This window comes from Schistocerca cancellata, chromosome 1, assembly GCF_023864275.1.
Source record: "Schistocerca cancellata isolate TAMUIC-IGC-003103 chromosome 1, iqSchCanc2.1, whole genome shotgun sequence".
Classification (NCBI taxonomy): domain Eukaryota; kingdom Metazoa; phylum Arthropoda; class Insecta; order Orthoptera; family Acrididae; genus Schistocerca; species Schistocerca cancellata.
The window spans coordinates 541,794,328-541,822,068 of NC_064626.1; the positions used below are offsets into that span (position 1 = coordinate 541,794,328).

Consider the following 27,741-nt stretch of genomic DNA (forward strand, 5'->3'; position numbering starts at 1 on the left):
ATATTCTTTCCCATTGTCACATCTCTGTTTCTTAGTAGTTTCAGGAGATGAATTTTCAGTTGCAGTAGCATTTTCTCCAAGACAACTATAAACTTGATTTTCAAATTTGACAGTGTGTACTCGAACTGCTGTACTATAATCGTTGATGAAAGTTAATTGCTTTACCCATGCGAATCATGAATTGATGGGGTCCATTCAAATTAGTTTGAATAATCTTTAATGGCTCTGAGCACTATGGGACTCAACTGCTGAGGTCATTAGTCCCCTAGAACTTAGAACTAGTTAAACCTAACTAACCTAAGGACAGCACACACATCCATGCCCGAGGCAGGATTCGAACCTGCGACCGTAGCGGTCTCGCGGTTCCAGACTGCAGCGCCAGAACCGCGCGGCCACTTCGGCCGGCAATCTTTAATGTTTCTGTTGCTTTGCTTACATTGTTTTCGAAAGGTAAATTCTGCATTTTGTTTTCAGTACAAACTTTACATCTCATAAATTCAGCCTCTAAATTTTTTGGCAGTTCGTGAGCTACCTGATGTTTACACAACGTTTTAAAATCATTAAAATTTACCTCTCCAAGTAGATGAAGGCATTTTTCCTTTACCAACATATTATTTTTACAGCTGTCACTATTTTCTTTAATCACTTTCTTGTAAATTTAAGTTATTGTATTACACAGCCTATGTTCTTTCAAAGCAAACGCAAGTAACTTATTGTGTTTATCATAGAATCTTCGAGAACTCGCCTATAGCCACCATTTCTTTGTTTTTCTGTTACTTTTACTCAGTCAATCAAATTTCTGTACAGGCATCTGACATAAAAAGTATTCTTCATTTCGACTGGAATCATGTCATCATGAACTGCAATATCCATCCAACTTTGTAGCCTGCAGAACTTTACCATTCGCAATTCTTACATTCAAAGGCTCCTTTAAGTTTATGCATTGAGACATATAGTTCCCTTTATTTACAACATGATCTGTACAACTGCAAGCCAATAATCGATCAGTCTGTAAGTTGTCACTTGACTCAACATTATTAGACCTACATTCCACTGTAGGTTGTTCCTCCATTACAAACCTACTCATGCCAGTGACGTTCTTTTCACATTCTTAGTGTCCTGGGTGACGGTTACCTCTTGAACCGTAAAGTTTTCTCTGACCACATAACCAGTTGTTGTACCAACTGCGAAGATCGCTTTGTCAATGTTGCCAACAGTTGCTACCGCCTCATAAATGATGTCCGCCACGTGTCCATGTACCTCTGCTAGTTCTTCACTGGCAACAGCCTCTTTTGAAATCTCCTGGTTTGCGACATCCGTAACACAGCTGCTCGCGATAACTCATGCTTGTTTCCCTTTCAGCGTAAAATGACTTGGATATCACACCTTCCCTTCCACCATTTTCTTTTAAATCCACCAACTGAAGTTCAGTTTTAACATATTCCATTTTCTGATAGTTTTCTTCTTTCAAATCATCAATTTCACCACCAATATAACGCAAGGATTACGGCAAAGTTCTGAACATGGAGTTTAGCTTCTCCTGTTCCGCCACATTCGCACATGCTAATTTTAATTTATTCACAGTTTTTTTTCTAAGATACTGAGGAATATTGCCATGCCACTATAGTCCTTTAACTTTAGTTTGTCCAGACTATTTTTACACACAATTCATAGAACCGTTCTTTTGAGTATAGCTCCTAGAATTTTTCATTATCCTCATTGCTTACGAATTCTGGTTGCTTGTTCGAGACTGATCTGTATGCGTCGTTCATTGCAGTCACGTTTTCTTTATCCAGATACCCACCGTTTTCGTGTTTGTTTTCGCTCCTGAAGCCGCTGCATAGTATTTCTTCGTTTTCAGGCACATTTCCATTCTCTATTTCCAGTTACCATAGTCTGCATGTCAGCAATGTCCAGTTTCACAAAGCGCACAGTTCGAAGACAATCTTGTTTTTCGTTCATAACCTTTTTCGTTCATAACCGATCACTACTTTTGCGAATGATGCTCTTCTTTTTCTAGTTTACAACCGCAGACTACTACCATCAGTAGAACATTTATTTAAAAGAAGGTAAATACAAATACACCTGTTTTTATACAGTGAACACATTCATGGCACGGAACTGACTGTTGTGCAACAAAAAATGTTCAAATGTGTGTGAAATCTTATGAGACTTAACTGCTAAGGTCGTCATTCCCTAAGCTTACACACTACTTAACCTAAATTAATCTAAGGACAAGCATACACGCCCATGCCCGAGGGAGGACTCGAACCTGCCACACAGTCCATGATGTTATGCACCAAAAATACAATAAACATTGATGAGATCCCTATTAACACAGTCAGCATTAGCGATACAAATGTAACACATAGTAGCAATTAATATACACAGAAATATAAATTTCGAACATTAGCATTTAGAAGTAGAACACAGAAAATTTACCTTGACTGCATCTCGGTTTTGTTCCTTTATTTGAATGAAAGCTCGGCTTTTGGGAGCATTTCAGCTTCAATCGACCATTGTTGCGGGCTTTTGGTCCACAGTTACAAAAGTGTGACCGTTATGTCCAGCATGTTGCCAAACAATATTTGATTCTTATTATGGAATCTTATTGTTTGATGTTGGAATTCTACGTATGGACAGTAATCGTTGAAAACGTCTGGTCAGTCGTGAAGTATGTGAAGTGCCACGTGTCTGGTCTTCAACATGTTTGCGTTTTATTTGCATCGTGGGTACTGCAGCTTTCGCGGCCATATCATTCCCTCTGTGTCCACGTCAATCCCCTTCCGATGAAGACCTGATCAGATACGGATCCTCATGTCAACCTGTCAATTAATGCTTCGACTTAACCGCGTATTTCCACTGTAAAAGTTGTACTAAGATGGAGGTAGTATTAATTTTTCGTTTGTTGCTCGTTTTTCGTTGACGGTCTTGTACCATATGGTTTCAACAAAACATGAGGTGATAACGCTGTGTAGATTCCTCCAGACGATGTTTCACTTTATCTGAGGACAGAGATTTACTATATGATTTCGACAGATGTTGTTCGTTAAAAAGTCGTAGATCTATTTGTTTGGTAAGATCTACTAGGGATTATGGTTCTCGCGTACTTAGCTGAACTATAAAATATAAGACCTAATATTTTGTAACGTGCTTGGTTTCACTCTTTTGTCGACACCGGGCTCCGTACTCTCTTGCTCCATCTCTTGGGCCGGCCGGTGTGGCCGAGCGGTTCTAGGCGCTTCAGTCTGGAACCGCGCGACCGCTACGGTCGCACGTTCGAATCCTGCCTCGGGCATGTATGTGTGTGATGTCCTTAGGTTAGTTAGGTTTATGTAGTTTTAAGTTCTAGGGGACTGATGACCTCAGATGTTAAGTCCCATAGTGCTAAGAGCCATTTGAACCATCCATCTCTTGGTCATGGAATTAATTATACATTGAAGAGCCAAAGGAACTGGTACACCTGCCTAATATTGTTTAGGGCCCCTGCGAGCACGCGGAAGCGCTGCAGCACGACGTCGCATGGACTCGAATAATGTCTAAGAAGAGCTGGAGGGAACTGGCATCATGAATCCTGTAGGGCTGTCCGTAAATCCGTAAGAGTACGAAGAGGTCTCTTCTGACTAGCACGTAGAAAGGCATCCCAGATATGCTCAATATTGTTCATGTCGAGGGAGTTTGGTGGCCAGAGGAAGTGAATAAACTCTGAAAAGGGTTCCTGGAGCCACTCTGTAGCAATTCTGGACGTATGGGGTGTCGCATGATCCTGCTGGAATTGTCCAAGTCTGTCGGAATGCACAATGGACATGAATGGATGCAGGTGATCACACAGGATGCTTACGTACGTGTCACCTATCAGAGTCCTATCTAGACTTATCAGGGGTCCCAGATCACTCCAACTGCACACGCACCACATCATTATAGAGTGTCCACCAGTTTCGGCAGTCCACTGTTGAGATCCAGGGTCCATGGATACATGAGATTATCTCCATATCCGTACACGTCCATATGCTCAATACAATTTGATTCGCGACTCCTCCGACCAGGCAACATGATTCCAGGCATCAAGCGTTCAATGTCGGTGTTGACAGGTCCAGGCGAGACGTAAAGCTTTGTGCCGTGCAGTCATAAATGGTACGTGAGTGGGCCTTTGGCTCCGAAAGTCCATATCGATGATGTTTCGTTGAATGGTTCGCACGCTGACAGTTGTTGATGGCCCAGCTTTGAAATCTGCTACAATTTGCGTTCCTTTCAGTCGTCGTTGGTCCCGTTCTTGCAGAATCTTTTTCCGGCCGCAGGAATGTCGAAGATTTTATGTTTTACCGGGTTCCTGATATAGACAGTACACTCGTGAAATGGTGACACGGGAAAATCCCCACTTCATCTCTGTCTCAGAGGTACTGTGCCACATCGCTCGTGCGCCGATTATAGCACCACATTCAAGCTCACTCAGATCTTGATAACCTGCCATTGTAGCAGCAGTGTGTTGTTGTCTTATATAGACGTCACCGATAGCAGTGCCGTATTCTGCCTGTTTACGTATCTCTGTATTTGAATACGCAAATCTATGGTAGTTTCTTTGGCGCTTCCGTGTATTGAGGCACTGGGTGTGTCACCATGATGCCGAGTCACTGTTATTGCTACTGCCATTGTGAAGTGCTAAGAGATCGTGTTCTTTAAAAGTCTGAGAGTGTCCAAGGAAGTGTTTCTGCTCCACGATATCGTCTCAGCTCATTGCGTATAGGACACAGCGACACACGACGTATTTTTTGAGCTAATACGCTTAGTATTTTCCAGACATAGCACCAACTGACTTCCTACACTTCCCTGAAAGGCAGGCTTCTATAACTAAGATCTTCGTCAAGTCGTGAGGGAAAAAATGTCGCACTTCAGGATGGATGAGTAGAGAAGGATTAACCCCTTCGCCTAGTCTCAAATTCGTATCTCGATTTTTCCGAGTCGACAATCAAAGTTTTACTCCTCTCCCTCATATTTCAATAACAAGGAATGATAATGTTTTGTTTGTCAGCGAACTGTGAACCTGATTTTACTGTCATGTGTTTGAGAATTCTGTTACTCTCTGCAGGAGCATGAAACATACAAAAAGCGACTGCAGCAAGGTGCTGGGTCCGGAGGCACTAGTGCTGCATGTGTTGGGACTTTGGAGGCCTCAGCAAGTTGGCGGGAACTTGCCTGGAGTTCTGCTTGCGTCTGTAACTCTGCTCTCCATCGCTGCAGTTCCTGCTGGGGCTGCTCTCAGACTGTGCGGAGATTTTCCAGAAGAGCTGGAGGATCTGGCACTCTGCAGCTACATGCTTATTATTTGCTCCGGATCTTTCATCAAGGTGAGGCTCACAACGTTTCATATAAAGACAGCACTCGGAAAAGTGTCGTACGGATTTGAAGGAGTGTTCAGGTCACCAATCCGATCTCGATGGTGTTTCATATTTTCTTTTCTTTCTATGTTTTCACTTTAATATTATTATGCAATGTTCAAGTAACAGTTGGTTCTTGCCTACGTGCCATGTAGGATCGTCCATTCAGAAATGATTGTGAGTACACAACAGGATGCTTGCGAGAGAAACCACTTGTTGGCTGCTGGCCATTACATTGAGTGTCGGATCCATACTGGGGTCTCTCTCTGCAGCCAGGTTTCAGTTGGCAATGACATGAGCGAACTCCTCACCGTCCATCCTTCTGGGACTTTGTTCTGACACTAGAACTTTGATCTTTTCATGATCACCATCACGGGCTGACCATCTCACAATCAGACCAAGGAGACCCCTTATCTATATAGCCTAAAGAATGACTCTTTTATTGAAGAAACTCGCTGTAAAAGCTCAAATTCCTGCCTCTCGTGGGTAGATTCCTCTCTGTACCTGAACACAACAGCTCTGAAAGAAATGTTTCTAAAAGATAGCAAGTTCCCTGTGTTAGGGTTTATTGCAAAATTTTCGCCTGTATTTTGACACTGATCTAAAATCGCAAAGAACTCTACACTCTTTCGCAGAAATGGGACTGGACGAGAAGAAGAGCCCTTGGTCAGATTTCACCAGGGCACTACATCTCCTCTGCATCGCCTCGCCACTCCGTTCTATTCTTCCTACGTGTCAAATTAGGATTCTAAATCAGATCATTGATGTTTTCTAGGTAGTTTCTACCAATTGACCACTTGATTACAATCCACTGATCAAGTGAATTTTTGAATCTGCCAAGACACTTTTTGTATAAATCACTAGCTTATTTTCTTGTAATATTTTCCTGGAAATTATAGTAATGCATAATAATGTAACATAAAACTCCAACTCTTAAAAAAGATGCCCGGATTGAATGAAATCTTAGAAGAAGCTTCTGAACACTGTACCAGCAGTAAATGAATGAATGGTGTTCACTCTGTCTCAACAACACCCTCTCTTATGTGATTGGAAAAATCAGCATTCTCCAAGTTTCTTATATAAAGCGCCATTAAACGAAGCAGGAAAACGAAAATTGCTGACGAGTAACATTTAGTCTTCTAGAGATCAAATAGTGGTGTACTTGGAACCAGAGAAGGTATAATGATCGTACACAGCGACAAAATGGTACCAGACCATGCAGTTACCCACATGATGGGATGAATGACATCCATACTTCGTAATGCACTATGTAGCTCCTTTGGCTCGATGCAAGTGCACACACTCCATTGCATCGACGTTTAATTTCTAGAAACTTTGACCGCTCTCCAATGCAATACCAAGTGAACCCTGTGGGTGGGCCGGCCAGTGAGGACGAGCGGTTCTAGGCGCTTCAGTCTGGAATCGAGCGACCGCCTCGGTCGCAGGTTCGAATCCTGCCTCTGGCATGGATGTGTGTGATGTCCTTAGATTTAAGTAGTTCTAAGTTCTAGGGTACTGATGACCTCCGATGTCAAGTCCTATAGTGCTGAGAGCCATTGGAACCTGTGGGTGGCATGCTTAATAGAGGAATGTAGTATGCTATAAAGGAGTGACGCTACTGCAGTGACAGCATGCCTATTAGCTGTCACTATGGTGACCGAAATCTAACAGCATGCTTTGCTGATTAGTCAGCCAGTCGACAGTATTTTAGCGAATCGGTTAAAGAAATGTATGTCAAAGGTATCAGGCACTTCTTTCAAGCACTTTCCCATTTCATTTCCCACTCATTTAAAGTGCCTACCAACCAACCCAGACCAACTTTCTAGAAAGAAGCAGTTCACCCTGATAAAATATGGTGACATGGGATGCCATCAATGCTCTGCTGAATAAACAAGCATACTCACACCACAGTGTCAACCCACACTGTCAACCAATAGCGTATGGGTGAAGCTAGTCAAATGTGTGGTTATCGGAGGGTCTTAGAGGACAGAGTGGATTTTCATCTCTCACTTACCGCCTAGTCGTCGTACAGACTTTCTTGGTCTCTAGCTTTTGAACAGTGTGGGTGGCCTCGTACAGTCCATCTTTGGCCTGCTCTCCAGGACAGGGCACCAGCCACACAAGTGAGAAGTGCCTGCTCTCATTCTTCCTGTTTCTTTCCTTTGTTCACGGCGCAGCTAGACTGGGTGTCAGCCTTTGCTCTTGTCCTTTCAAGCTCTTTATAAAACATCATTGAGAATGACTTTAACTTTTTTATACCATCAAATATCTTTTGACGTTCACCAATCTCTCTACATAACCTGTACAACTGGTATAGTTATCGTTCGGTCTCGAGAGTGACTGCGAAGTTCTCGGTTGAAATTGAAGCTGTGTGGCAAATCAGAAATCCCACACTGGCTGGGATTTGTGGACAGGCTAGGGACAGGTCGTGTTCACTACCTTCTGCCTCGCCAGGGTCATAGTCTAACTGTTCGTCCACCAACGTTGCGTGCAGTCCGAGTCATGGGTTCACCTTGCAATGGAGTGCAGCACAAAGTACACATATTCGTGACATGCTTTCCAGTGCCTGCTGCGAGTGCAGAGCACAAGATTCCAGCCGTACGCTGCCGCTCACAGCCACCTTTCCCTTAGTTGGCTGTTGCCCAACAGAGTCGCTCACCAGGTGCCTTCCTGCTGGCTCTACTAAGAGCGTCGCCAAGTCCACATGGGCACCGCCCACCAGTTGCCACACGACTTAGCCTGCCAGCCACGTCACCATTCTGCCTGGTCTGTCGGCCACGTTGTCTATACCGCAGACCATAATGTTTAAAGCCACTTAGTCACGTGGCACATTTCAGTCCGTTAATCACTGATCAAGAGCATTATGATTCCGTCACCAGAGTGGCATCTGACCGCTGCAGTCTATAGCTGTGCAGATCATCAGCTCACACGTGCTGCCTGTTGTTGAGCAGGCTCAAGTCGCTTCCGACCTGTAGCTACGCCTTACTTGCTAGTAGCCGCTTGCTGCAAATCATACTGCCATCCAGTATCGCGGCCTACATTGCTCTGTGCCATGTGGCGCATCCGTCACCTGTCTGTCGAAGTAGCCTGCTCTGCCTAAGGGTTCTAGCATCTTCCCGAAGGCCACATTGCTGTTGCGCTGTTGCAGCACTGTTCACTCTGTCCAAGTCCACGTGTCACATGCATACTCTCTCTGCTGACCAAGCGTCTGGTTGCTGCCATCAAGCACAGAATGGATAAGTTTTTCACACTGACCAATTCCATGTGTCACATGGATATTCTCTCTGCTGACCAAGCGTGTGGTTGCTGCCATCAAGCCCAGAATGGGTAAGTTCCCTTCACTTTTGGCTCAGTGATAGCGAAAAGGGACTTATGACCAGGAAATTTTAGCTTTAAATGGACAAAAACCAAAAGAACTTTCTGCCTTCAGCAGCAATCGTAATATCTGGAGAAGGTTGGTGTGTGCTGAAATACAAATCCCATTGGGTCAAACTAAATAGGGACAGATTAGAACATAGGTTTAATTTACGAGACCAGTGGCTATGCTATGATTCTAGTGATGCTATCACTAGGTAGAGATGTATAATGGAGTACATAGAAAGGCGTCGGCGAATAACACCTAGCCAGAGGGGGTGGAAGTGTAGACGACCCAATGTGCTGATCTAATATCAAAATTATTAACAACCAGACATGACTGTAGATCAGTATATCTGCAGCAGACAGCCTTCAGGTGCCTAGGAATATCGTCAGTACCTAAGAACCCCAGCACGGATGCATCAACAGTGTGAGGCAGAAGGAAGACTGCATAGACAGCATGGATGCGACAGTTTCCGTTTTGGTGGCTGTATTGGCAGGGGCGTTGACCGACTGACTGGCTGTGACTGCGGGCTGATTTTAGGCCTCGGCTTTTCTTGCATGCCGCTACTCTTATATGCTGCTACAGATACATTAGTGACTGATGAAGAACTGTAATTCTATTGGCACAACATCTAGTTTGTTTATCAGGTACGGCATTGCACTAGCCACACCGTCTTGTTAAACAAACGTGATGACCACTGCCATGAACAGCATTACCTACAGATGTACGCTCTTAAGTGTCATTTTTTAGTTGACTTCTGTTATTCACTTCTAATAATATATAGTGATCGACGTGTGGACTATTAGGGAAAACGTGTGGATGTATATTTCTTAGAAAGTATTTTCTTAATCTGATTATTAGGCAGTGTTGTGAACTACTTTCAAGGACATTCTGCCTGCCAAGATGTGGATTACCAGCTACAGAGTATCCGAGCTGGACATGGCATTCCCTAATAATTAGCTTAGGTGTCATGACAATCACTGTCTTTTTTATCTTTTTTGTTGTTGTGGTCTTCAGTCCTGAGACTGGTTTGATGCAGCTCTCCATGCAACTCTATCCTGTGCAAGCTTCTTCATCTTCCAGTATCTACTGCAACCTACATCCTTCTGAATCTGCTTAGTGTATTCATCTCTTGGTCTCCCTCTACGATTTTTACCCTCCACACTGCCCTCCAATTCTAAATTTGTGATCCCTTGATGCCTCAAAACATGTCCTACCAACCGATCCCTTCTTCTAGTCAAGTTGTGCCACAAGCTTCTCTTCTCCCCAATCCTATTCAATACTTCCTCATTAGTTACGTGATCTACCCACCTTATCTTCAGCATTCTCCTATAGCACCACATTTCGAAAGCTTCTATTCTCTTCTTGTCCAAACTAGTTATCGTCCATGTTTCACTTCCATACATGGCTACACTCCATACAAATACTTTCAGAAACGACTTCCTGACACTTAAATCTATACTCGATGTTAACAAATTCCTCTTCTTGAGAAACGCTTTCCTTGCCATTGCCAGTCTACATTTTATATCCTCTCTACTTCGACCATCATCGGTTATTTTACTCCCTAAATAGCAAAACTCCTTTACTACTTTAAGTGTCTCATTTCCTAATCTAATTCCCTCAGCATCACCCGACTTAATTTGACTACATTCCATTATCCTCGTTTTGCTTTTGTTGATGTTCATCTTATATCCTTCTTTCAAGACACTGTCCATTCCGTTCAACTGCCCTTCCAAGTCCTTTGCTGTCTCTGACAGAATTACAATGTCATCGGCAAACCTCAAAGTTTTTACTTCTTCTCCATGAATTTTAATACCTACTCCGAATTTTTCTTTTGTTTCCTTTACTGCTTGCTCAATATACAGATTGAATAACATCGGGGAGAGGCTACAACCCTGTCTTACTCCTTTCCCAACCACTGCTTCCCTTTCATGCCCCTCGACTCTTATAACTGCCATCTGATTTCTGTACAAACAGTAAATAGCCTTTCGCTCCCTGTATTTTACCCCTGCCACCTTCACAATTTGAAAGAGAGTATTCCAGTTAACATTGTCAAAAGCTTTCTCTAAGTCTACAAATGCTAGAAACGTAGGTTTTCCTTTTCTTAATCTTTCTTCTAAGATAAGTCGTAAGGTCAGTATTGCCTCACGTGTTCCAACATTGCTACGGAATCCAAACTGATCTTCCCCGAGGTCGGCTTCTACCAGTTTTTCCATTCGTCTGTAAAGAATTCGCGTTAGTATTTTGCAGCTGTGACTTATTAAACTGATTGTTCGGTATTTTTCACATCTGTCAACACCTGCTTTCTTTGGGATTGGAATTATTATATTCTTCTTGAAGTCTGAGGGTATTTCGCCTGTCTCATACATCGTGCTCACCAGATGGTAGAGTTTTGTCATGACTGGCTCTCCAGAGGCCATCAGTAGTTCAAATGGAATGTTGTCTACTCCCGGGGCCTTGTTTCGACTCAGGTCTTTCAGTGCTCTGTCAAACTCTTCACGCAGTATCTTATCTCCCATTTCGTCTTCATCTACATCCTCTTCCATTTCCACAATATTGTTCTCAAGTACATCACCCTTGTATAAAGCCTCTATATACTCCTTCCACCTTTCTGCCTTCCCTTCTTTGCTTAGAACTGGGTTGCCATCTCAGCTCTTGATATTCATACAAGTGGTTCTTTTCTCTCCAAAGGTCTCTTTAATTTTCCTGTAGGCAGTATCTATCTTACCCCTAGTGAGACAAGCCTCTACATCCTTACATTTGTCCTCTAGCCATCCCTGCTTAGCCATTTTGCACTTCCTGTCGATATCATTTTTGAGACGTTTGTATTCCTTTTTGCCTGCTTCATTTACTGCATTTTTATATTTTCTCCTTTCATCAATTAGATTCAATATTTCTTCTGTTACCCAAGGATTTCTATTAGCCCTCGTCTTTTTACCTACTTGATCCTCTGCTGCCTTCACTACTTCATCCCTCAGAGCTACCCATTCTTCTTCTACTGTATGTCTTTCCCCTATTCCTGTCAATTGTTCCCTTATGCTCTCCCTGAAACTCTCTACAACCTCTGGTTCTTTCAGTTTATCCAGGTCCCATCTCCTTAAATTCTCACCTTTTTGCAGTTTCTTCAGTTTCAATCTGCAGTTCATAACCAATAGATTGTGGTCAGAATCCACATCTGCCCCAGGAAATGTCTATAATTTAAAACCTGGTTCCTAAATCTCTGTCTTACCATTATATAATCTATGTGATACCTTTTAGTATCTCCAGGATTCTTCCAGGTATACAACCTTCTTTTATGATTCTTGAACCAAGTGTTGGCTATGATTAAGTTATGCTCTGTGCAAAATTCTACAAGGCGGCTTCCTCTTTCATTCCTTCCCCCCAATCCATATTCACCTACTATGTTTCTTTCTCTCCCTTTTCCTACTGACGAATTCCAGTCACCCATGACTATTAAATTTTAGTCTCCCTTCACTACCTGAATAATTTCTTTTATCTCGTCATACATTTCATCTATTTCTTCATCATCTGCAGAGCTAGTTGGCATATAAACTTGTACTACTGTAGTAGGCATGGGCTTTGTGTCTATCTTGGCCACAATAATGCGTTCACTATGTTGTTTGTAGTAGCTAACCCGCACTCCTATTTTTTTATTCATTATTAAACCTACTCCTGCATTACCCCTATTTGATTTTGTATTTATAACCCTGTAATCATCTGACCAAAAGTCTTGTTCCTCCTGCCACCGAACTTCACTAATTCCCACTACATCTAACTTTAACCTATCCATTTCCCTTTTTAAATTTTCTAACCTACCTGCCCGATTAAGGGATCTGACATTCCACGCTCCGATCCGTAGAACGCCAGTTTTCTTTCTCCTGATAACGACGTCCTCCTGAGTAGTCCCCGCCCGGAGATCCGAATGGGGGACTATTTTACCTCCGGAATATTTTACCAAAGAGGACACCATTATCATTTAATCATACAGTAGAGCTGCATGTCCTCGGGAAAAATTACGGCTGTAGTTTCCCCTTGCTTTCAGCCGTTCGCAGTACCAGCAGAGCATGGCCGTTTTGGTTAATGTTACAAGGCCAGATCAGTCAATCATCCAGACTGTTGCCCCTGCAACTACTGAAAAGGCTGCTGCCCCTCTTCAGGAACCACATGTTTGTCTGGCCTCTCAACAGATACCCCTCCGTTGCGGTTGCACCTACGGTACGGCCATCTGTATCGCTGAGGCACGCAAGCCTCCCCACCAACGGCAAGGTCCATGGTTCATGGGGGGGGGGGTTATCTTTTTTAAGAAATTTATTACTACTAGCTGGTGCACTTGTTAAAAGCAGTTTTCTGCCACAACAGATGTAAGGATTTGAAAGGTTTTGCCTCCCTCCTTGCTCTATAAAACTGAGTTACACAAAGGATATGAAAGTGACGGTAGTAGTACGCTGGGTATAATATAATTTATGAATTTAATTCTTTATTAAGTACACATTCACAAACTATCTGTAATTTTGGTGCTTGTACTTGTCAGATATTTGTAGTTATAAATGACTGAGTCAATGCGTGATCTCATATTCTGCGTATGTTTCAAGTTGCTATAAACATTAGTGAGTTTTGTGAGAAAGAATTCGTTTTTTTTTCAGTACTAAAACATAAGTATAAATGTGCTGGAATTAGGTGTTGAAGTATACACTTTCTCATTTATTGTATAGGTCTTTGAAATTGTAGTATGATAAGCAGTTTACAATATGTCAGTATAGGTTCATATTTTTTTCTATATGGAAAGATTTTACTTCCTCTATTTGGAGGACTTCTTTGATATTGGAAAGAATGTTCTCAGCTTTACCCTATCAATAAACATGTTTGTAACCTGTCATGTACATTAATCTCAGTTTTTTAATGTTACACTGCTCTGTATTTGAGTTAATGCATCTGTTTCCGTTCATTTTCAAGATGTGAAAGTTAAAAGTACTGCATAGATTTTAATTACGACCACTAAACTGCATTCTGCTTTTCTTTGTAAAGCTTTCCTCCATCGATGGTACTCTGTTCGTGTTCGCTTGCTTTAACTAGCCTAATTTCATCTGAAATCTGAGCTACAATATTCTTTTGGACACCCTTTTTTTCTGATCGGAGTTACGTCGTCTTTACGCTTCTGCATAGTGGAGCTGCACTGAGCCATTGCGAAAACATTGAAACAGCCCATTTATGACGTCAGAAATCTACAAAAAATCTATACTTGCCACACTGAATTAAGCTTTTCATAATATGTTTTGTCTCCTAAGTTCACCATTCTTTGAGGTCATTCTATCCAGCGTACACACTTCTCCATCTCATAGCCGCCCCCCCCCCCCTCTTTCCAACCTACGCACCTACGCACCTCGCAGAGATACGTCCTCCCCACTTTCTCAGCCTCCCAAACCAGGCAGTGCCTCCTCGTCGTCTCCTTATCTGTCCTGCGAAAGCTATATCTCACACCACAAGGAGTAACCCCTCTTCACTAGAGTACTTTGGCACGTAAATTATGAATTTAGTTCTGTGCTTCTTAGGCGATTCTTTATTTAATGTTCATGTTATGAAAAGTAGAATGTTAGTAACGTAGACAACTGATTAACAAGGCTAGAGCAATTTTACTTGAGAATTTCCAGTTTTACTAGAGATTCAGTAACAGATGATTAATACTGAAAGTTCATTCAGTTTTATTCACATTATGAACTTGCATTTAGTCCTGCTGAATGTAGGTGGCTGCCTCTTGCCAGTTTCACGTTTTATACATCCCACGCAGAATTTGAAGCAATGGAAATTTTTGTGTGATTTTTCTTTCAGTTGTACCTGAGAAATGAAGCTTAAGTTTCGTTGGCCTGTTCCTACTCTTATATTCTGAGTTTGCCATTGAAGGAGAATGCTTAAGACATTTTTGAAGCTAAGAATCACCGTTTAGTGTTCACATACTAGTTCTGTATCTGATCCCTTAACTGTTGTCTCTACATAGCTGTAGCAATAACTATTTATGAGTGCTTGAAATCTTTTGAAGCAACTGTGAAACCGTCTGTTGAACTTTTTATTGTTTGCTGAATGGTAAAAGGAAGTTTGTCACTTCTACTGTAACTGCTAATGCAGTACATTCTATTCGCTGTGCACCTGTATTTGGTTCGGTCATTTACAACTGCCTAAATTTGGTTTGGGGAAATCAACGGTAACTGACTTTTGTGGAAACTTAAGCCACATGTTGTTCCATACGATATAGACTTACATGGTCGGTATTTGTAATATTGTTCATATTTGATTTCAGAGGGTACGTCTGTGGGCCAAAGCATATATATCTGCCTATCTTCTTCCTCTGCTGGAGACTTCACAACAGGCTCTAACGATTCAGAAAGCTGTTAGAAACTCAAAATAACTTCAGCAAACCAACTTGTTTATATGTACCCACGCTGTAGTCCTTTTGTGACGTAATCAGACCGCCGCCTAGTGCTAAATAAACGAACAGTGTCAACTCTACCAGCTGCAGGGCATACGTCGGCGAGGCTCCTCTGTCCAAGGAAGCTATCTAATGACGTCATGAACCGACCGTTGAGTAGAGGGAGATCTTAACACTTCCGCTTGATGAGCTGTCTGTGACAGCTTCCTGAGTCGTTAAAGCCTGTGATGAAGTCTCCAGAAGTGAAAGACGAAATGTTAGGCACAGAATTATGACCTTATGCCCATAATCAAATATCAGAAATATTACACATTCCTTGCAACTGTTTGAACATAAAATAGTACCTTTCTACAATAGTAAAATATTGTGGACTCTAGATTTTATTGAGTGTATTTAATAGCTTTATAACAATTGATCCCAGTTCTTTTTATGCATACGGTGTGAAGGAACAGATTAATTATCAGTTTCATTTTACATTTAAAATGGAATTCCTTATTTAATTTTTAAGTTATGATAGGTGGGATGTTAATTATATAGATAGTTGATTTACAAGGCTAATGTAGTTTTCTGGAGAATTTAAACTTTATTGTGGGTTTAGTAATAGGGGATTAATCTTAAAAATTCTTCCCAATTTCAACCACATTATGATCTTGTAATTATTCTTAATGAATCAACTGACGTTTGTGTTTGGATTCCATTCTACAATACCCGTATTGCACGACATTTTTGATTAATTTTAATTAATTTCGTTAAATTAAACCACTGGTTTTCATATCTAGGCGAAGATTCATAAACTATGGCTCACTTACATTGCTCTTCAGCATTGTGAAGGAATTTACTTGCAATCACGACAGGCAAGGACTAGTTCGGACACACACTCTGCGACACAATTTCTTGTGCTGCTAAGGCAATGACATCACAGTTTTCTGTTCTGCCAATATAGATGGGCAGTTGCCTGTGACACTAACCCGATTTATTTTTTGGCCTCCCCTATTCAGTTTTTATCCTCCTGCTGTGCTATCAACGCTATTGTGTGTTTCTTCTTTTGTCAACGAAGGATACCTCACGCTTAACCCCTTCTGGCTGTACCTGTTTTTCTATCTCGCTTTCCCATCCATGATTACTGAGGCAGCGTGCTTTCCTTCTTACAGATTCCGTCTAGTTATGTTTGCTGAAGCTCTCCTGCTGCGACTGAGCTTCCCTTTCATTCTCCCTGCGCATAATTAATAATGAGTTGATTCCCTTACCAATTACTTCCTATTCTCATATTTCATTTTAGTAACTCATAAATATTCGAAAATACCTTTCCAACCTTAATTACACATGTGCACACAAGAGTTGTAGTTACTGCTACGATTTGCTGAGAGACTAGCTGTACATGGGAATTAAATAAGATATTCTACATTGAAAGTTGTAATTTCATTCTTACCATATCAAAGTATATGAGAATAATTCAGCATAAATTAAAACATGTTGTGTCTTAGTATTTCTACTTCTGAGCTGACGAAAACCAAGAGAGTTTGTATACTGGGAGAAAGTTACGATTTCGCAAAATCAATGAAACGACAATGGCGTAGATATGTCTGAGTAGTGATAGTATGTCTCATTATTGGAGAATACTACAACAAGACAAACATTTGTATTTTATTTGAATGAGTATTTCAAGATTATTTCAAAAGATTACTTTCATTTTGATGATTATGTTTTTAACTGTTAGGATTCAGAGAAATTTAAGTATATAAAAATCCCATGCCTATGGAAACACTGCAAACATCAATTGTAAGATAAGTATCACATAGACTCTAAGCACCTACGGGGCGAGCTGCGTTTCTGAAGGAGTGTTTGATGTCGTTTGGTAAACCTGGTGAACTGCCATTTCCCATGGCAGGGGGAGAAACATGTACAGGATGGCCAGGAAGTAGAGAATATTTTAGAGAATTGGTTAAAAATATTTGTTTCAAATATACCGGCCACATACTTCAAGCACTTTCCCAGCTTCACTCCTTACGCCATTTCAGCGTCTACATACCAACGAAGTTCACTTTTCAGGACAGAAGGAGTTCACTCTGGTAAAAGTTGATGACATGGGATGACTCAAACGACCTTCTGAATAAACCAGCATACCCACGCTACTGTATTGTATTAACCAAAAGCGAAGATGAGAATTGAGTCATGCACGTGATCACTACTGAGTGCCGGGTCCACCTACACCCTCATCTCAGAGCGAACCATCACTGAAAATATATCCCAAGTTTATTTAATTTAAATCTCTTTCTTCGCCACATCCTTTCTGGTACTCATCCGCACTCATGCATATCCTCGACGCAAACTAACGTCTTACGTTTTCTGCAACCGACAACTCACAGCGTGGAGAGTGAGTGGGCAGTAATATATCCACGTATTCTTTGATGCCATATTATGGTGTTAGATGCTACTACAGCAGTAAGATCGCCACGCCTTATTGAAAACTCAGGATCGTAGGTAACGTGCTATTCCGTAGTTATCCTAAATTACGCATTTTCATGTAGCCAGTCTACGAATATATGTGAGTTGTAGTTCAACAACTGACAACGTAAATTAACAACCACTCATTAATTTATGTTTAATTTTAAATTATTCATTTACCTGTGAACTATTTTATTACATTGCACAACTGCTAAAAATTTCACTAATTTTATGAATATGTTAATGACTTCCCGTTTTTACTACAGTTTCAAACAGTGAGTACAGAAGTGGACAATAAACAAATAACTCATTTCATTCTAATTGTTATATGAGATGGTGAATGCAAGCATTGCTAAAAATATATCTGCCGTGCTACATCAAAATGAAGAAAATTGTAATCAGTTTAATTCCTCTGTTACTATTTATTATTATTATTATTATTATTATTATTATTATTATTATTATTACCCTTTTCTTCATTAGGCAATCTAAACTTAACTGTTAATTTAGTTGCCTAAGCGCAGTTATTACTATAGTTGTCTCTTGAATAAACACTGTTCCTTTTTGTCTTTTTACTGTAAATATGCGACTCTTGAAATCCAACCCCAGTGGTATTGTCTTATGTAGCATATTACGTAGCTGTAACCTCCTCATGTGAATCGTATTCACAAAAAAGTAAAATAAACTAAATTAAAATAAAAGATCCGAACCAAAAAAGATAGGTAAAATACTATTTAATTCAGAGCGGTAGGAAATGCTCATAGTTCCCAGTGTTCTCGATAACACCTCAGTAACAAGCATACTGATTATAGATCTTGCTAATACGGTAGTGGCTGTACAAGAGAGCTGAATATTTCAGGTAAGGTGTCGGAAAAAAAAACTGTCTTCCGCGTTTATACGCCGTGACCGATGACTTATACATTGTTGTAGATGTTCATGCCTCAAATTAAGAGGATGGCGTAAGAGGAAGCTGCGGTTAAGAAGCATTGTTCGTTTCTTTAATTTTTTTCAGGCCGCTCTTTTCATTGGAGAAGGGGGAACACTAGACGAACTGGTGCGGCTAATGAATGCCATAAGGCAGCAGTACGGTAGTGGTGACAGCACTGGCTGCATCCGAAACCATTACACAAGAATGATGGACACTCTGTATCGATGCTTCCAGGTGTGTGTCTCTGGTAACTTCTTGTGGCTTTCTAAGGCTTCTTGAAGTAATGTTACTGATTTTTATTTCTATTCAAGTAACACAAAACTACGCTGTTTGTTTGTAATCTGATATGGACAAGAATGGAATTTTTTTGCGCCATTATGTGAACTTCCTTCGCAAGAACACTATACCTATTGCTCCTTTAAATAACGTATGCTGTTAATACCGCGAAAATAAACTTACATTGTAATTATATTATATCCTTCACACTATTAATTTTATAGTATTTGGTGGCCGCCATCATTTATCTGAAATTGTTTTCGTTCATCTCGTGATTAATTTTTTTGTTTAATTTAAATGGCATTAGCAAATATCATACATGTAGCCAGCAAAATTGTACTTCAGTTGATTGACAAAGACATTTGATTTAACTACGAGAATATCATTAACGTTACAGTGTAATCCATATGCAGTAGAGAAAATATAAGAAATAAAACAGTCACTTTACATATATGTATCTACTCTGAAAACAGTTTCATACAGAACACCAAATTAGGGAAAGTGTAAGACTTCATTTGCAGGTGTAGATGACTGTTTATACAGACATGGAAAAAATGTCAACGTCTTCAAATTTAGTATACCGATGAATGCAATACAATCACCAGCTTGCCAGTCATCTTAATAGGCCTCAGATCTGCTGCATTTGTACTGTGATTTTTAATCTGTATTTTGGCCCATGCCACTTATTTATAAATCGCATTTTACTTGTGTAATTTAAACTTATGCTGTGATATAGTAACAGCATATAGTAAAAGCATTTGGTCATGAATTTATTTGTACTCTGTATCTTGTAGCTCGTTACTATTACTGCATGACTTAGAAAATCAGTCAGGTCAACTTCATCATGTTTGAGGTCATCACAACTACCAAATTATAGAGTTACAAGGCAATGTAAATGTCTACACAGCATTCGTATGCCCATCACGGACGTCACACCAAGTTCGCTTAGTACCACACAATCGAACTATGAAGTAATTGTCTCGCCTTCCATCTGCCGTCAGGCAGCTAAGAAGCACATTTGTGTTATTCGTATTAGGCAGATAATCGCATCTCAGTTCTGAAATCAGTATGTGGGATCGTCATTTGCTGAAGCTGACCTTCAGTAATGGCCTTGTTTGAAAGTTGGAGAACTGTCTCATTACCACAATGGAAAATTGTACTGAAATGCAGGAGGATCTGCAGCGAATTGACGCATAGTGCAGGGAATGCCAATTGAATCACAAAGTAGACAAGTGTAATGTTTTGCGAATACATAGAAAGAAAGATCCTTTATCATTTAGCTACAATATAGCAGGTCAGAAACTGGAAGCAGTTAATTCCATAAATTATCTGGGAGTAGGAATTAGGAGTGATTTAAAATGGAATGACCAAATAAAATTAATCGTCAGTAAATCAGATGCCAGACTGAGATTCATTGGAAGAATCTTAAGGAAATGCAGTAAGAAAACAAAGGAAGTAGGTTACAGTACACTTGTTCGCTCACGGGTGTGGGATCCGTACCAGATAGGGTTGATAGAAGAGATAGAGAAGATCCAACGAAGAGCAGCGCGCTTCGTTACAGGATCATTTAGTAATCACGAAAGCGTTACGGAGATGATAGATAAATTTCAGTGGAAGACTCTGCTCTGCAAGAGAGACCCTCAGTAGCTCGGTACAGGCCTTTGTTGAAGTTTCTAGAACATACCTTCACCGAGGAGTCAAGCAATATATTCCTCCCTCCTACGTATATCTCGAGAAGAGGCCATGAGGATAAAATCAGGGATATTAGAGCCCACACAGAGGCACACGGACAATCTTTCTTTCCACGAACAATACGAGACTGGAATAGAAGAGAGAACCGATAGAGGTACTCAACGTACCCTCCACCACACACCGTCAGGTGGCTTGCGGAGTATGGATGTAGATGTAGATGTAGATACCGAGCTGTAGATGCCGCTGTCCAGAGCAAGCCGACATGAAAAGTTCATTTAGCATCCCTTAACCTTTTCCATTTTTTTTTTTTTTGAGTGTCCCAGACATTCTAAGCTACAAAAGTCATGAAAACTGGCAATATGGCAGTATGGCTCTTCTTAACAAGATTATCAATTATTTTCATGTAAATTGCCAGTCCAACATGTGCAGTATTGTATGTGTGACTGAATAACCCGTAATTTAAGCCTTAGTGGTGAATTTGAGTTGTTGCAACAAATGCAAAATTCATATTTTCTGGTTTAGGACTCTTCCTACACATCTATATATCTTTAAAATATGTGTTGTGAGTAAAACTCAAAGATAACTTAACAAAATTTGGGTTTTCGATATTGTTTGTAGTATCTTAAAGTACGTCTCATCTCCATTTACATATTACAGGAAGTGAAACTGTTATTATTATGATGATGTACAAAGATATCTGCAGGTTCTAGACCATACCTGTGCATCAGTACCTGTTTCAAAAGATGTGTTGTTAACAAAAGTTAACAACAATCAACTAAATTTGTTTTTTAATTATCTTTTGTTGTTCCTAGTACCCTTTTTTTTAATTACTTTTTGTGGTACCTAGTATCCTGCACTTGGTAGTACACATGATGTAAAAATTTTTGGTATTGCTGGTGTTAAAATCTTGTCAAAAGCTTAATTTTTAATGTAGTTAAATGTGTCAAAGCATTAGAAATGAGATGTAGGTGCAGAGAACACCACAGGAACCGAACTGCTTGGAGGTCCCATATTGACAAAGTAATTAAGTAAGATATAAATATGCAAGTCAGCATCACTAATTTCATTTTTCTAATGTAGATCACAATTCATTCTCTGCTCCCACAATAATAGAGCTTGTTGAGCCTTTCTTGTTCAGTCTCTCATTTAGAACAAGGATAAAATATTAAGTCTTTCTTAAGTACACTACAAATGTTTTGTAGAGTTGTAAAACAATTTACGAGTAGACCTAGGATTATGGAAATCAATTTGACGGGTCTCTGTCACACTGTAGCTGCCATGCACTAATTGCATCCTTCCAACGGCAATCAGCAATGTAGACTACCTATTTGTCTGTGTGCTGGCCTGCTTTGCACAGTATTTTGGCTAACACATGTTTTGAGGATTTATAGTTTTAGTCAAGTTTCTTTTGCGAACATTGTTTCATTCAGTCTTTATATTAAATGTCAACTGCCATCGTAAGATGTTACTTTTAATCCACATGTGGTTTATGATAACTGAAATGTGGAAATAGCATACTGCCACACAATTTGAAAGCCCACAGTCATGTTTGAAGCATCAATTTTATCAAATGTGTGTGTGTGTGTGTGTGTGTGTGTGTGTGTGTGTGTGTGACGATCGAGCTATAGATGTTTATAAGTTTTACTTAACCTGTTAAGTTCATGGAAAAAAGTGTGTTTGTGTGTGTGTGTGTGTGTGTGTGTGTGTGTGTGTGTCTGTTGCTCCTACTCTAGATGAATAAATATGTTACACTTTTATATAATTTTTATTTTTTGTGTACTAGTGTGAGTTGACAGGTATATTATTTAAAATAAACATCATTTTCGTATTTTTCATTGATAATAAATGTCGTTCAGAAATTATGTACATGTTAGCTGGTGAAGTACTGGACTGTGACTGGGAGGGGGGAGGGGGATTGTGATGTCATGGGTATGCCCTAATGCCCTACATGACCTTTAGCCAACATCTAAACGTCGAGCTATATCACGTCCCTTATCCCCCACAGCCACACTACATTAAATTCAATCTAATTACTGGTAGGCAGCATATTGTTTACTTCCAACCACGAATTCCTAAGGACAGAAGGATAATCGCAGCAGACAGTGCCTGTGATGCTTGCCGTGATTTGCAGGTGATGGCTGTTCCCTCGCTGATGTGGTGGGTGGTTTCTCCGCTGCTTTCCATTGGCGCCCAGAAAGAGGGCCAGGAAAACCATCGACAGCTACCTGCACCTCTCTGGCTACCTGCAGACATACACTCGTCGCCGATGTATGAACTGCTTTACGTCACCCAGATCTTCTGCCTGACACTAACAACTGAGGTTACGCTGTGTTTGGACGTTTTCTTTGTTCGCCTCATGATGATGACTGCAGCTGAGATTGAAGTTTTGAATCACAATATTTCAACAATGCGTGATTTCCATTTGAAGAGTGCAGTATCGGATAACCATCTACGTGGGTTGAAAGGCAGCGAGCTGTCGTCGATGGTGTCCGATGGAGATCAGTCATTTCCAGCTGCAGACAACACCACACAGAATGGTTCAGATGAGGAGATGTTGTCAAGGCTAGTGAAGAATGTTCTTCATCATCAGACAGTTCTCAGGTTAGCACCAGAACACAAATGAAATCCACATCTTTCACTTTCTTGCACAGTTAATATCATACAATTTCCATAACATGTAATGAATAGAGTTTTTAGAGAAGTTGTACTGTAGCAGCGTAAATATGTTGACAAATATTTGTAAGATTTTACGTTGTTCTCGAAATAATTCTGAAATTACTAACGAAATGTAGTCTACACAAATTTCTATACACTATCACCAACATTCCTCGAAAATGCGGTATCAATACCCGTTGCATGCTGTAACAAAGTTTCGACTTGCTATTTCTCTGTAATATATCAGATTTGAAGGTATTGGACTGTTACATACAGAGTATGTATAATCATTTTATTAAGCAATCATACCCGAAATTATACCACTTTCATCCTATGGAATTAACATGTATAACGTTGGGTTTAGCTCTATTGCACCTCCAAGACAAAGGAGCGAGAGTGATTTACTCTTAATGTAGCAGTTATTAAACTTGAAACCAACTACCCAATGTAGCTAAAAACTCAATTTAATAATCGGCGCTGCAAAAGTATTTTTTTAACATCTGCACCCACCTTTACAAAATCAATGTTTATTTATTAGTAGTTTCGGTTACAATATAGCTCTCAAGTCTGTTTACTTAACAGAAAATAGTAAAAATATAGTAGGTCACTTATGATTCAGCGTACATAAACGTGTGAGCAAGTAATATATAACTATCATTCAAGATACCACATAAGATACTCAGATAATGTGATCGTATTAAAAGAATATGTAGATAACTAATAGGTGTCATACGTCATATATGGGTTGACAGGCGTAGTAGAACGTAAGACATTACAAAAATAGAAAACCACTGGAAGAAAGGAGCCTATAAATTAATACTGCTAACAATAAAAAAGAATGGCAATGATGTGAACGTAATATGTGAAAGGAACGGAGCAGAAAATGTGCTCAGGTGTCTCAAAAATTGTGATTTCTTCTTCCGGACAACTGCTTGACATAAATACGTGGAAAAGAACGTCCTCATTCTGAATGGAACGTCATTTTGAGGATCGTTCACTAAGCTTCTGTTAAATGTTGGCGGTATACAATCTTGAACGACCACTCAACAACCAACGACCGACGGAAATGTAGAAGATATATTGGATCGAAGCTACTGTTTCGCTACATTTTGTAATAGTGGAACTGTAATTCACAGTTTTACGAGCATTTACGCTTACTGTGGACGATCATCTCCTTCTGGAAACCTAAACCTAGCAGTTATTTACAGAACAGACTCTAACAACACCGAGTTAACAGACACACGAAGAGCATAAAAATTAAGACACCTGTAACTCTAACCTAAAATCAACACAGAAACATGGATATTTACTGGTACTGAGATATGCGTGACAGCCAGAAAATATGGTCTTATGACTATACGTCACGAGTAGATAATGAAAATTGGAGTCAGCAGCTCGTGGTCTAGCAGTCAGTGTCGCTGTCTCTAGATCGTGGTTACCCGGTTCAGTTTTCGGCACGTTCGGAATTTTTCTTTATTCAGGGACTGTGTTGTTCCAAAGAATCCATCTTTTTATTATCACAAAGACGCGCTAGTAGCAGATGCGGCGTCAAACAAAAGAGTTGGGCCAGGCGGCTGAACAACTCAGATGAGATCTCCCGGCAAATAATGCCTTGTTATGATTTCATCTTGTGAGTGTTGGGATGTTAAACAAGACCCGCTAGAGAAGGGAAAATTTAGTAAAATTTTATGCTTAATTTGATGTCATAACTGCCATCCATGGTAGGACATACAGGTAGTTAGCTAATCCATCAGTTATCGGAATGTACAATCGATCATTAAACAATATGGCAACATACTGATGAATTACATAATACGTAAAGGTATGTTTTTACACGACAGCTGTAATTTTTATTTAACTGCACTCTAAGATAGATGAAGAAGAAAATAAACGGCGCAGCTCGAAGTAATTATCCAAATAGGACGATATCGGTAGATGTAATTTACGTAAACAAACAATCAAATAATTACGATTTCAGAAAAGTGGATGACTTATTCACGAAAAGAGCTTCACAAGTCGAATAAGTAAATAACACGTTGGTTCACCTCTGGCCCTTATGCACGCAGTTACTCGGCTCAGCATTCATTGATATAGTTGTTTTATGTTCACCTCAGGGGTATCGTGCCAAATTCTATCCTATTGGCGCGTAAAATCTTCAGATTCCCGAGCTCGTTGGTTCGCTCTTCCCATAATGCTCCAAACGCTCTCAACTGGAAAGAGTGATCCGGCGACCTTGCTGGTCAATGTAGAGTTTTGCACCCACGAAGGCAAGCAGTAGAATCTTTTACCCTGTGCGGGTCAGCATTATATAACTAAAATGTTAGCCAGGATGCCTTGCCATGAAGGGTCAACAAAACGGAGCATAGAGTATTGCCTACGTACCGCTGTGCTGTAAGGTTACCGCGGATTTAAACCAAAGAGGTCCCGCTATGAAAAGAAGCGGCACCCCAGACCACTACTCCTGGCTGTCGTGAAGTATGGAGGGCGACGATCATGCCAGTGTCCCACCACTGTGTGCGGTATCTCCAGATACGCCTTCGCTAGTCATAGAGGTTCAATTCGAAGCGGGACTCGTCAGTGAAGACAAATGAGATTCCAGACTGAAGAAATGTCTGAAGAAGGCACGGGCAGCACCGGATACCTACTTTTCCGTGCCTGCCATACAGCCAGACAATCAGGAGTGATGGTTTGGGGAAGCCATTCTGGGCTTACATTTCAGCAAGATAATGTCCGTCCACGCACGCGAAATATTCTATTGCTTATCTTCGTGCTTATCCCAGAATCTCTTATCATTTGAGAGCGTCTGAACGATTAGGGGAAAGGTTATTCAATCTCTCGGAATTTTTACGACCAAACGAGCCAGTTCGATAGAACTTGGCATGACATTCCACAAGAGGACACACAAGACTACGTCACTCAATTTCCAGCCAAAGGATTGCTTGCATAAGGGTCAAAGGTAGACCTACACGATACTGACGTATTCAATTTGTGGGACGTTTCTGTTGAATAAGTCATCCATTTTTTTCTGAAATTGTATTCATTTGTTGGTCTACACATGTACATAACCTCTACCGACTTTGTCATATTCTGATAATTCCTTAGTAGCGCGTCGTCGTTTTTCTTTTTCTTCTTCTTCTTCCGGTGTATATTTAATTTCTTGTCATATATGTTCAGTTTTTCTTACGCTTATTTAAACACGTATTCACATTACGATTACACAATCAGGAATTCTTCTGTGGAATATAAGGCAATGTGAGCACATCCGATTTCAGCTCAAGATTGTAGATAACTGTATTATGGATTACATCCTTTATAATACTAGATATGTTGTGAAAGATTTTTACGTCTGAATATACTCACTCCTTACTGTGGCACATTAAGTTTGAGAGACAAGTAGAGTAAATTATTTATTCCTCTATTTTTATATTTATAACAGTTACTGTTGACAATAGAGTTTAGGACTAGTAAATGTGGGACATTTGTCCATATGCCAAATCGTTTAAAGAGTTGATTAGAAGATAATGTAAAGAGAACACCACATATTATTCATATGGCAAGCGTCTGTGCCACAAACACTGACGTCTCTAGTAATCCCAGAGTGTGAAGCCATAAGGAAAAATAATCGAAATTCTTGATTGTACAATATGATGTTTTCCTTAGCCCAAACGTTTCACAGTTTGTACGTGTAACAAAAACGGCAACATGCGACTTCCTTTTCATTTTCTTATCAACATAAACACCTAAAATTGGGAATAACCTGTTTCCTTTATCAATTTAAGTTATGTATTATTTATAGCGGTATAGTCAATTCATGTGCCTCGCAGAATTGTGTGTAACGTGTTGGACCTAATTTCAGCAACTGTCCATTAGCTAGAAGTCAATTACTGTTCTTCTAGAAAGTATTGTTTACATTTTCAAGTGTTGAAGTAACTTCATTACCCTCGAATGTTATATATACATTGTCAGTAAGGAAAACTATTTCTTCATTTTCGGTATATGTTGGAAGTCATGAAATTAGAACAAGAGGGGACAAATATCGATCTCTGTGCTAAATCATTGGTAACCTTTGCTTATTCAGAAGATGACGTGTCGTTGCTTACGCTTTCCGAGTTTCATAACGCAATAGTGTGTCGTATCAGCTAGAAACAATTAGAATTATTTACCAGTAAAGAGTCAGCTGATGAACAAAGGCTTGAGAGTCGAAACTAAAAGTCTATTGTTACTTATTACATAATGCCGCCCCTATGTCGACTGCACAAGAGGTGGTATTCCTCCTACACGTTGGTCACGTAGCTGAAGATGGCGGGGTGAAACGTTGAAACTGGTCGCATAAATAAATTACATTCAAAATATACAGGGTGAATTACTAACTATTGCCACGTAGAATACCTCCTAAAGTAAGGAACTGAAAAGTTGGTGGGACAAATGTTGTATGAGACAACGGGGGCCATAATATGACGTTTGGTTTTTGTTGCTGGGTGGGCTGTCTTTAGAGATATCACTGTGAACTCTATTTTTTCAAATGGGATGCAATTGTTTTGTAGTCATTTTCTGATAGCGGCTATCGAGACGAATCCAATGATGTGTAACA

General features: G+C 40.2%; 1 protein-coding gene across 1 annotated transcript in view; it reads left to right on the forward strand.

The window, feature by feature from the left end:
• LOC126189748 (uncharacterized) overlaps positions 1–27,741 on the forward strand; it is a 72,690-nt gene that overhangs the window by 22,336 nt on the left and 22,613 nt on the right. Inside the window, exons 2-4 of the mRNA XM_049930970.1 lie at positions 5,087–5,345; positions 18,612–18,761; positions 22,627–23,096. Coding sequence (XP_049786927.1) covers positions 5,087–5,345; positions 18,612–18,761; positions 22,627–23,096 — 879 coding nt within the window. The remainder of the gene's footprint in view (positions 1–5,086; positions 5,346–18,611; positions 18,762–22,626; positions 23,097–27,741) is intronic.